General features: G+C 38.7%; 1 protein-coding gene across 4 annotated transcripts in view; it reads left to right on the top strand.

The window, feature by feature from the left end:
- The first annotated feature begins 862 nt into the window (after window positions 1–862).
- The window catches only part of LOC108742153 (PR domain zinc finger protein 16-like), a 159,201-nt gene continuing 147,818 nt past the window's right edge, over window positions 863–12,245 (top strand). For 2 of the 4 annotated variants that reach the window (XM_018477224.1, XM_018477220.1), the window contains exon 1: window positions 863–1,212. In XM_018477224.1, coding sequence (XP_018332726.1) covers window positions 1,167–1,212 — 46 coding nt within the window. In that variant the 5' untranslated portion in view covers window positions 863–1,166. The remainder of the gene's footprint in view (window positions 1,213–12,245) is intronic. The other 2 variants (XM_018477227.1, XM_018477234.1) reach the window with 2 other exon arrangements.

The raw sequence follows: 12,245 nt of genomic DNA, 5'->3' as shown, positions 1-12,245 counted from the left end.
CCATGGAATATTATCAAGGACTTCCGCAAAAACGTCAATAGTGACTTGGGGACCTGCTCACTTGCTCCGAGTCGATGACCAACAGAACAGAACACTACATACTGCCACCGCAAAAAAAAATAATAAATACACGTTTATCCCCATAAATGAGTGATCTACAACAAATCATTTTTTTGGTTGTAGGAGTTTCTTAAAAAACGTGGGAATCATAATGGGATGTTTTAAAGTTTAGTAAATTTTTGATTGGTATCCACTTCTTCCAACATTTTCTGCTATCATTCCATTTTATCTGACAGTTACCCATTTGAAACACTAATTTCATGGTATATTAGAAATCCTGTATGTGGGATAGTCATTTATTTCCCTCAAAAGAACCACACATTGATATATCTAAAATATCTACTATCGTTCTCATTGTAAAGATTAAATGATCCGTATCCATAAAACGTGAATTTGAAATAGATATTTGTAATGGGTACATAATTATCTTCAGGAGCCATTTTGGGGAGAGATCCAATGCCAGTTCTTCTCCACAGAGAGACACCATGAGGGGGTGCGGCGATCCTGCAGTCGTCGCAGGACAAAAAGGACGAGACATCCGATCCTCCCGCGTCTCATCCTCTTCTCTTCCCTTGTATCGACCGATGCCTGAGCGCGATGCTCTTATCTCGCGGCTGGCGTGGCATCGCGGTAGGCGGCGCGCAACCCTTCGAATATCGCTGCGACGCGCGTATTCCGGCGTCACTTTCTTTAGAAGGCGCGATCGGCCTGGATCCTGGGCACGCGGCAGGCGTCTTCTTGTTCCATCCGCGATCGTGGTGCACAGTCGCTCGGGCTCGCGCGAGGATGAGAACATAAGCGATGACAGCAGCCGCGAGTGGTTTCTGATTGGTCAGGTCTGTCTTCTTGCCGATTCAAATCGAGTGGCGTCCACCGTCGCGTCGTTTTTTTGATACTTGCGTCCGTCGGTCGTCGCGACAGCCCCACGTCAGACTCCACGAAGTGCAAATATTTCTTTTGAGTTGTTGCATCGGAAACGCGTCGGTGTTAGGAGGATATTCTGCAGGCAGAAAAAGGAATGCTGGAGGGTCCTGACAGGAGAAAGATCGCCCGTCGACGAAAACAAAACGGTGACGGTTTCAGAAGCTGCTGGACATCGGAAAGACATGAGATCCAAGTCCATCGCCAGGAGATTCACAACGCGCTCCGGCGGTATGTGGTTTTTTGTTTTTATCATTCCCTTTTATTTTTTTAAATGTATATATCTTATAATATCTACATCTGCAATTGAGATACTGTTAGGTGCAATGTATTATGGACAAATAATTCTGATCGGCACTTGTGCTTTGTATGAAAAATATTAGTTGATTTCTGACAGAATCAACAGGAACGGTTGTGGATTCAATTATTATCCTATATAAACGGTTAAGAACTATTAATCAAGCTTTAAATCCAAGAACGCTATCCGTAATAAATAATCCACCAGCATTCTGAATGCATACTATCTACATATGCGTGCATCCTTTGAGATTGAATAGCGATCCTGATAGCATTTGCTTTTACTCAAAACTATATTAATTGTTCTTATTGTTTCTCTCGGACAAATGGAGAACCTCTTCGAAAAGGAAGTTTACGGTCTCTTCTTCCGTGGAGACACAAAAGGACAAACAACGGCAGTGGGTATATTATTCTTGTTATGCGATAAAATTGTGAAAAGAATGGACGAGATCGCTCGGGGAATATCCCTGATGAAGATGAATGCACTTTTTGAAATTCATGCATTTACTGTAGTCACCACATATTCTCCTTCATTTTTAGTTCCAATCTCATTTAGTGTGACGCTATTTTCAATACAACAGCTTTCATATTTCGACTTCTATCTGAAATAAAACAATCGCTGCCTATTTTGTGTTTTTTTTTGCAAAATTGTGTCAGAAAATATGATATTTCTTTTTAATTAATGAAGAAATGTGAGTGTCATTGTCATCATTATCTCTTGGTTCAAAATGTCACAGATGATAACAACCATAATCATAATTGGAAATTGTCTAAACAGTGCAATTTGGTATTTCCCATTGTACCTTTGATATCGTTGGTGTCTGGGAATTCTAACCGAAGACCGAATTCTGAATGCACAGGATGTCCATTCGTTCATCAAAAGAGGAGATAGCTGTCAAGGCAACGCAATCGAAAACGTAAGACTGATGTGAGGGTTTCAGCCACTACAATAAAGATTTTGGTATCATGTTTTCCCAGCCACTCGAACGAATAAATTTAAGTGTACTAGACACGTTAAATTAATTTCACTCCATTTCTTATCTTTGTAACTACCTTATCGATATTTTACGTTTACATCAATTGTTTTAAAAAATTGTAATTTGCTGATCGGAAACAAAAGAAAAAAATCATTGTCACTTTTAGTAACATTTTGGTATTCATGAATTTTATGTGGAAATAATGGACTGAGAAAAGGTACAAAGGGTTCCATTGTGTAAAGGACAGGATCAATAAAAGGCAATTGAAAAGCGATGAAATGAAAGTAGTAGGATTGAGACAGTCGACGTGGGAGCATCATTGACGGTTATTTTATACTAGAACGTATTAAAGGATGAATAAAGAAAGCGTGCCGGAAGGTGGGCTATTTACCAATAAAATAGGACTGACGAGCGTCTTTACGACAGAGTATAATTCGATCTACCGCACTTCTTTTTGTGATAGACAGAATAGCTCACAAAGTCAAGCACACTGAATAAGAACAGGGCAGGATTTTACCAGGTCAAGTATATCTTATACCGTACGCCCCCAAAGAGAGTAAATAATAATAAAAGTATAGTGTATTAAAGGGAAAATAGGTTATAATGAAACCTTATTAATCACTTTCAAATAATTAAATGTTAACACACATTTAATCTATATATCTCCAAATAAATATACATGGCCTTCTTAAACTTATCAATGATATATGATTATTTGTAGGCTGTTAGGGCATAAATCGGCCTCTAGAAAAATACAGGTCTGACGAAGGAAGCTGGCGAACGGTCGCGCAGGCACTTGCCCATTTATGACCTATTTGGGTAAGTCACTTGGAACCGATACACAAATAAGCTTTCAGTAGGCGTAAATTATAGTATTAATACAGATAGGACAGTAGCGTACTAGAAAATAATGTAAAAACATGACTTATCAAAAAGAAAAAATTAACCTATTGCTTTTGTTTTATAGTTAGTTTTCACATTCACTGTCATCATGGGAATCTCTATCACTGTCACCAACATCAACAATTAATTCTTCTATTTGTCTGTCTATTACTTGCTCACTGATCCCTATTTTTAAATATTTGATCTACGCCCCTGATAGGAATACTGAAGAATGAGGGCTGCAATCTTTATACCTAAAACTGCCTACTTTTGCCACCGCGCATCCACGCCATTTTAAAATTTCCGCCAGCTTCCAGCGTCAGGCCTGTACATCTATTTGTCTCTCCGTACAGGTAATCCTTGAAACGGTTGGACGTATTTAGATGAGACTTTATAGATGTGAACAGAAGACTGTCAGGACAATTCTACGTTACGGTTGGTAATTCAGATTGTATGTATCAAGTAGAATTGCCAGAATAAATGGTAACTATTAGTTCGTCCTGGCTTTGAACAGTAAAAAGAAAAGTTGAAAAGTTAATTTCTCAAAAAAAGTAAAATTTAATTGTTTACTCCTTTAGAAGCCTCTNTCAATACTTTTGCCACCGCGCATCCACGCCATTTTAAAATTTCCGCCAGCTTCCAGCGTCAGGCCTGTACATCTATTTGTCTCTCCGTACAGGTAATCCTTGAAACGGTTGGACGTATTTAGATGAGACTTTATAGATGTGAACAGAAGACTGTCAGGACAATTCTACGTTACGGTTGGTAATTCAGATTGTATGTATCAAGTAGAATTGCCAGAATAAATGGTAACTATTAGTTCGTCCTGGCTTTGAACAGTAAAAAGAAAAGTTGAAAAGTTAATTTCTCAAAAAAAGTAAAATTTAATTGTTTACTCCTTTAGAAGCCTCTTTTTCATTGTTATCAATAAAAATTGATTATCATTTCGTCCGTTTAAAGAGTATAAGGGATTAGTTGGAACGTAAAGAATCTCATCCAGTATAGCCGATGAGATCATTCCGCTTCGGCCTCATACAGGTGTACCAACCCGAACGATAATATTGTTTTATTCGATAATCGTAAAATAATTGTTACGATAGCGTTCGAGATTCGATTTTTTTCGTCTTCGTCGTAGCTCCATTAGGTTCATAAAAAATCCGATTTGAATGCGTCGTAAAGTCCAGTTCGCGTTAAAAACGATGCAAAGCAGCGGAGAGAACAAGTGTCTATAAACTGTTTTCTGTAAACGATCGCATTGTGGGGCCTCATAATATTTGAGCAATTGTTCTGATAGTTATGCGGCTATTAAGGTGTAAACAATGAGCATTATCAGGCCGATTAACGTGCCGTATACGTAAACTGCCCTTATCTCCTTCTTGCTTGTCGATCGTGCTAATTATTTATAAATATCCTTTTATTGCTCCATTCAACAAGAATAGGGCAGAACTTCACCTTCACTCACCCCCGAGCAAAAATTCGTCTCGTCCTCATAGCTCATGAACCTTCTAATATCATTCATCATCATCGTAAGGTTCGTCAGCCTAGAACATCCCATATCCTTAACTACTTACGAACAGTAATCTAATCTAGGTCTACCTCTATCCCTCCTAATTTCCGTTTCTGCCTCTAATATATCTCTGATAGACTTTCACGACTAAGAAGGTATCCCATCAACCTATTTCGCCCATTTCTTATTGACTTCCATGGAGTCCTCTGTTCTCCTACTCTTTGTAATACCTCTTCATTTCTAACCTTCTCTATCCACAGTATCCTCATCATTCGCCCGTAACACCACATTTCGAACTCTTCTAACTTTTTCCTTTCCGCCGTGCCCACTGTCCATGTTTCGTACCCGTACAGAGCCGTGCTCCAAACACACACCTTTAACAACATTTTCCGAATTTTTAAATTAACTGTTCGCTAGCATAGAAGTGATTTCTTTATTTTTATTGAAGGCGACTCGACCGTGCGCTATCCTCTGCTTTATATCCCTACTACTCCTACCGTCCTGACTTCCTAGGTACCTAAAATCAGTCACTTCTTCTAATCTTTCGTCTCCTATCTTTATATTTGCCTTTTCCCTACTTTTTCTTCCCATACATACCAGAATTTTTGTTTTACTTTTATTTATTTTCATACAGTACTGTTTTGTCCATACCGCTTCCATTTTATTTAACGCTATCTCTAACTCCTCCTTGCTATATACTAATACTGCTATATCATTTGCAAATTTAAGCATACTTATCTTTTGCGTCTGTATATCTATACCTACAGTTGTAGTCTTTAATGATGTTGATCGCTAAATGTTGACCATGCCTTTTACACTAAGGAATGATTATCTTATATAATATGTATTTGATCACTGAAATCATTTTAAGCTTAGCAGCGTAATACAATGAAGGAGACAGAAGATGGCTCTCTATAGGATCTTTCCTCTCTAATCACCTGTATACTGTCATGAACGAATACTAATTTTTCAACTGATCCATAGACCTCATGAGAAAACGTGTTTTTGGATTTTCCATTGCAATACTTCGTTATTTTGCCGTTTGAATCAAAATTTATAATGGCGATTAGTGTGTCTTGAGAGAACGTTCAATCAAGATAATAATTTCATCGTTGGTCGCAATTGCAAGAGCAAAAAGTCGAGAGTTTATACTGGAAATGAGTAGATAATTGAAATGTTCAAGCGCAAGTGCATTCTGATTGCAATTGGTGGTGAACAAACGCGAATGGTCGGTGGCCTGTGTGCGTTTTACGTCCTGTGGTCGTCGAGCTGTAACTTCTGCTGGTGCACCGTAACTCCTTTGATAAATTGAAGCATCGTAGTTGTCGCGGAGGAGGCGAACGTAATATTGAGATTGTGTCTGCACGGCCGTGGTGCATTTTAAACCGTGTCGCTCTGCTAATATGTTACGTCTGGAGACAAGCAGGCAATCGACCGACAGCCAACCGAATATCCAACATTCGATTCTTCGGTCACTGCTTCTGATTCCCACTTAATTGCTGGTGGTAGTTACTTACGTTCAACTACTCCGCTCCCGTGCATTGAAATCGAACGTTGGTCTCAATAAAAACCAAGTCTTATAAGATCAGCGCAAATTAATGCCGTCACAATAAATAAAACGAGTCGATTTACAGGTAAAAGAGCAAAATAAAACCAAATATTGCTAAGAATCAAAACAATCAAAACAAAATCGACAGAAGGTTGTTTAACTGAATTGACAGTGGCGAATAGTTGCTTTCATTCAATTATTTTTCTCTTCGTTCATTAAAATTGAACGTCTCTCAAATGTCTCGTATACCAGATCAGTTTGAAACAACCACATTTACCATCAAAATAAATAAAACAAGAAGATCTATAGCTTAAAGGTAAAATATATAAATTCAAGCAGTAGATATAGTGAATTATGAATCTCCAAGGGGTGTCATTCTTGACCTACCCTTCCCTTCATATAGCCAGGCCATAATTCGTGACCTAACCTCTACCCTACCTCATCGCTCCATTACGTTAAGCGGGCATTTTAAAAATTTCAAACGAAAACGGATTTTTTAATTTCCAATTAAAATTCAATTCAATTCTATAAATTCGAAAATTGTTACTTGACGCAAACATTGACCTCCTTCCACCCCTCACTTTTTACGTCACTATAACGTTCTACTGGGCTTCCCCTTCCTCTCAATTAGTGTTATGCAATATTTGTTTTTTTTTACATTAATATGCTGTAAACAAAATAAAAATTAAGAAGGGGTGAGTTGCGTAAATTATTTAATTAGGTAAGTACATTAATTAATAAAGACCTAATTTTTAATGTAAAATTAAATCGTTGGGGTTATAATTCTGGCATTCAATAATTTGACGATCTACGTGTACCTATAATCTTATAAAGCCGGAATAAAACAGAAATGAATAGACGTAAGGGGAAGTTCGCGTCACCCCTAAATAATTTCTGTTCTACAATTCCGACGTGTTAATTTCGCGCTGAATAATAGGAGGCCAAGACGAAGACAAATGCGCGCAATCGTTCTACATTGTCTGGGTTTCCGTGACAACCGCAAGACGAGCCCCCAATGTCGGTCGAGCATCTCAGCTTAATTGATGGAACTTTGTTGGAAATAATTGAAACCGAGATATGCAGCACTCATTGCTTTAAACAATCCACTTGAAATTTTCACGTGCCGATTATAAATTCGACATGCCTAAATTAATAGGTAGGTACGTGAATGAGAAGAGAGAAGAAATAAATAATTATTATTTATCAATGACCTCTAATTTAGTAGTAGCATACGTTGGTGGTGACGAGTGATAAGGAACAGTGTGGGATATTGTTTTAGTGAAAGTACCCTGGTCGAAATTAAATGACCTGGAAATGTTCAGATAATTAGTTGAAAATTTAGAAAGCTTTTTCAGTTTTGCTAGTTGAGTGTTGCTAATAATTTCTGCAAAATTAAGACTGCAACTAGCTGAGACATGGGAAGGCACTTAACTTGTAAGAATTTTGGGATTCTCTGCTTCAAAAGACGGAACCTTCTAAAGACTACTGAAGGTGAGCTTCAAACTGACAGTTTTTACATTTGTTGTTTTCTGGATTTCACTACATAGATATTGGTGACAAGGGTTACTCTTGAAAAATTCAAAAGAGAAGCTATGACGGGGTAGTTCTTATAAACTAAATATTATAGCAATGATTTCAGATGACTTGTAGATGCTCTGTCCTTTTTTGGGAAAATGTGATCAAGATTAACAAATGTGAAAATTATCCGACATGCTAAATAGTGTACCATAAACGGCGTGGTGAACGCCTTCTGTGGCTCAGTGCACGTATAGTGGCATTCAATATCTATATTCAATAAGATTCATTTACGTTGGTGGTTATCTACTTGCTGAACTGAATCCACGACGTAGCGCACCCTTACCTAGTAGGCATGTAACTAAATTCAACAAAGAAGTTAACGGTGGCCAGTGTTCTGTCGAAAAGCTAGATGCGGATTGTGATTTCGATTTTGTTGAATCTCATCAGCTGGTCGTAGGCAGTTTCAACAGAATACAGACCAACTCTACCTGCTGCCAAAAAAATGACTCTTGGGAGTTTCATTCCCACGTGCTGGTAGACGAGTAGTCCCTCCGGACGACGTCGAAAGGTACGGCGGAAGGCCCTCTTCAGCCTCCTTTCAGGAATCGTGGGAATGAGTGGGTGGTGGTTCGGATGAGAAAGATGAGACGAACGAAATGAAGATAGAAGAGAATGAAAGATTATTTGTGGAATATTACTGCCTCAGCATTTACCTAAGTAATCCAAGGAAACCACGGAAGAACTTGGACCAAGGCAGATAGACCTGGAATCGAACCGTCGTCCTCCCAAATGCTAAGCAATGGTCTAAACCTCTAAGCCATCTCGGAAAAAAAACTTTTAGGTGTCTCATTCCCATCAGCCACTAATACTGCTGGACAGGCAGTCCCTCCGGAGTAGTCCGGAAGGGGAAGGTCCTCTTCAGCTTCCTTTTAGGAATCTTGGGAATGGGTGGGTAGTGGTTCAGTAGAGAAATGAAGGCAGTAGAGAATGAAAGGTTAACTGTGGAATATTACTGCCCCAGCATTTACCTAAGTGATCCAAGGAAACCACAGAAGAACTTGGACCAAGACAGATAGACCCGGAATCGAACCGGCGTCCTCCCAAATGCTAAGCAATGGTCTAAACCTCTAAGCCATCTCGGAAAAAAAACTTTTAGGTGTCTCATTCCCACCAGCCACTAATACTGCTGGACAGGCAGTCCCTCCGGACTACTCCGGAAGGGGAAGGTTCTCTTCAGCTTCCTTTAGGAATCGTGGGAGTGGCTGGGTGGTTGTTCGGAAGAGAAATGAAGGCAGAAGATAATGAAAGGTTAACTGTGGAATATTACTGCCCCAGCGTTTACCTAAGTGATGCAAGGAAACCACAGAAAAATGGACCAAGACGGACCCGGAATCGGCCATCCCGCTCGGTTACCTGCAGCGTTTTATAAAGCATAATAAGCAGCGTGGTGAACGCCATCTGTGACTTAGTCCACATATAGTGACATTAAGTATATTCAACATGGTCCATTTACGTTGTTGGATATGAGATCCAACAAGATCGAAATCGCAATCCGCGTCTAGCAATATCGTCATGAAGTTCTTCTAACGACATGGTCTTTAGGCAACAGTATGAATGACGTAAGTGCAAATAACCATTTGTTACTTCAGACCTAAGTGAAGCTGCACGAGTAAAATATTGTCCCCTATCTCTCAATGAAGGTGAAAAAACGTGTAAGTTGAAGATTACACATGCATTTTACAAATGACATGTTCCTTTTTAAAGTAAATGATTGGAACGTGTTGTTCTGTAGTAGTTACATTTCAACATTCGCAACGGCTGTATCATATCTTTGTGTGATAAGGAGCCGTTTATACGAGGAAATAATCGATTGAAAACATGCATATCTAAATAAGCTTCTAAAGTTCGAAATGCAATAGGTAAAAGGTACATGATGTGTAACAGGTTCACTACAATTTACTGCAGCACGATATCACTACCCGTTCGTTGCAAAACTGTTGATTTGCTAAGCTTTATCTGCTAACAGTTTTGGTACAGTTGCATTTTTATCACCTATTTCAAAATGTAAACAATACGTGATGTAAAACCGTAAAATTCGCCTTGTGCACTTAATTTGGTATCATGAAAACGGATCGGAGTCGTAAAATTTTACATGAACGTTGCATGTTTGCTATTATTATTATTATTATTTTTCTCCTGCTTATAAAAACAACAAAAGATTTGTTTACTTGATTGACTAAAAAAGGCAGATGACAGTTAAGAAGATCGTGCAGAGAAGTACAACACTAATTGGGGGCTGATGTTACGAACATGCACCTATCGCGAATTTATTATCAATGAAGAAGAGTTTCCCTTGATTGAGTCCAACATGTGCCTTATTTTGGGTTAAAATTTACAATTTTGTGATGCAGATTATAGTTTAATAGTAAAATTTTATTGAGATTTTTAAAATATCAAACTCAATCAGTTAAACAAAATACCAAAGCTTTCAATTTGGATTCAGATCTTTGAAGTCTGTCGATGCAGTTTTCAGTAAAATATCTATCAAGTGACATGCAGTAGTTCAGCTCTAAATGCTTTCCAATGGTTATCCTAGAAAATTCGGAAAGGTCAAACTGTGCAAATAGAATGACTAAAGCTTCTTAAATTTTCAGATGCTGTCAGTCAGTGTAGCTTTTAATAATTTAAAGTAATGATGAGTTATGAGTATCAATCATCAGAAGGTCGTCAATCCAAAGACTGCTTCAAGAAGCACCTTCACTCCTTCCATACCTAATCGTAAATTAATCGTTCGAATTTCCCCAAAACTAGTTACCTAGTGTATTTACCGACCCTAGTCTACTGTAAATCTTTCTGTCCTCCACTCCTATTTCAGCTTCTATTTCTCTAACTAGCCCGTCGTGTCTCAGAGGGTCTGTCGAATCATCATATACCTGATATCTTGTGTTTCATAATGTCTTCCATTTATTCTCCTGCTGATTCTAAAGTTTTTTATGAATTCGCCTTAACTTCTCATTTCAAACACTTTCAACTTTCCCTTTTTTCGCTACACTCCCCAGTCACCGATCACATTTCGCACCCATATTATTACAGAGCCGTGCTCCAAGCATACAGTTTTTGCAATCCTTTTTGAATCTTCAAATTGACCGTTTCCGATCAGAAAAGACTCGTTTCTGGGCTAATTTTTCTTTTATGATTCCACCGCTTCTTCCATTCTACATTATCTAACTTCCCAGCGACTTCCGGTTTTCGGAAGACTATGCGCAACGAATTTCAAAAACTTCAGTTAGCAAAATAAATGTAGAATTTCAATTGACAAGGCAAATTCATACTTTTAAGAGTTCCCTCCAGTCAACCGTCTCCTGAACGTAACTCTTTTTCTTTATTTTACCGTCAGTAGACGATTACAGCGTGCATGCATTACTCGATATTGTTCAACTCTTTCTCTGCTTCCGGCTCAAGTACTGATTTCGAGAAGAGTTAAAAGATTCCCTTAATTTCTCCGTCAACCACGATGACTACCACGAGTGGTACTCAAAGTGTACATCAAGTACCATGTCAAGATCGATGGTAGAAGCTATCGCGATCGCAGTAGACGACGTTCTCATGATTCAATTTCATGATCGTAAAGACAAAACGGCATTCGTTGGGAGTTTTAACAATGAAATGGTAACGCAACGAGCGCATTCTCAACGGCCGCAGCAAGTAACAAAGAGAACGCACTAAAACTCGAACCGTCGCTGCGGCTGAGGAGCATAGCCAACTCTTTGTTTTGACTTCTGTTCTTGCTCCATAGCTATTGCCATATATTACCTTTAACGCAAGGGCCGTCGAAGTATTTATTGTCGTCGAAGCCAGCTGCGATCTGTTTACAGTACTACGCTATCGAACGAACCAATCGCTCCTTCGGTTGTTTGATATTTCATGGTTTTGAACTTGTAAATGTATATAGATATGCTCTGTTTTTATTTTCGCATCCACCCTAATTAACACTGCCCATTAACAGTGAGGACACTGATAATACCCTTACCTTATTGATTAAATGCAATTATTCAATGTTTACTATTTAGTATATTCTAATGGCTGCGTAAAGATCGTTAGAGAAACAATTAATTTATTGGTAGTCTTGCAAGTTGAGTTTTATGGAAAAGGTAGCTTAAAAGTACAGAATACAGCTGGGATAATACAAAACCCGATGCATGACATCTATTGCATCCTAAAAATGGCCTTTCAAAGCATTATCTCATGTCATGCCAGTGCCGACAAATTATCTGGAAATAGAAAATACTACAAACGGCACAGTGAACGCCATCTGTAGCACGATGCTACATTTTAGGATTACGTATTTTTCAACAAGGTCCACTTGTGTGGATATCTACTTGCTGAAAACGAATCCTGGCGTAGCCAACCTCAACGTGATAGGCACGTTAGCTTAATCGAATAAAATAATTCGAAGTGGTCTGTATTCTGTCGAAACTGCCAGACGCGGATCGCGATTTCGATCTTTTTGGATCTCATCAGCGCGTCGCAGGCA

Source organism: Agrilus planipennis, unplaced genomic scaffold (genome assembly GCF_000699045.2).
Source record: "Agrilus planipennis isolate EAB-ADULT unplaced genomic scaffold, Apla_2.0 scaffold3, whole genome shotgun sequence".
In the NCBI taxonomy this organism is placed as follows: domain Eukaryota; kingdom Metazoa; phylum Arthropoda; class Insecta; order Coleoptera; family Buprestidae; genus Agrilus; species Agrilus planipennis.
The sequence above is the reverse complement of the archived record's forward strand: the minus strand, read 5'-3'. Positions and strand labels throughout refer to the sequence as shown.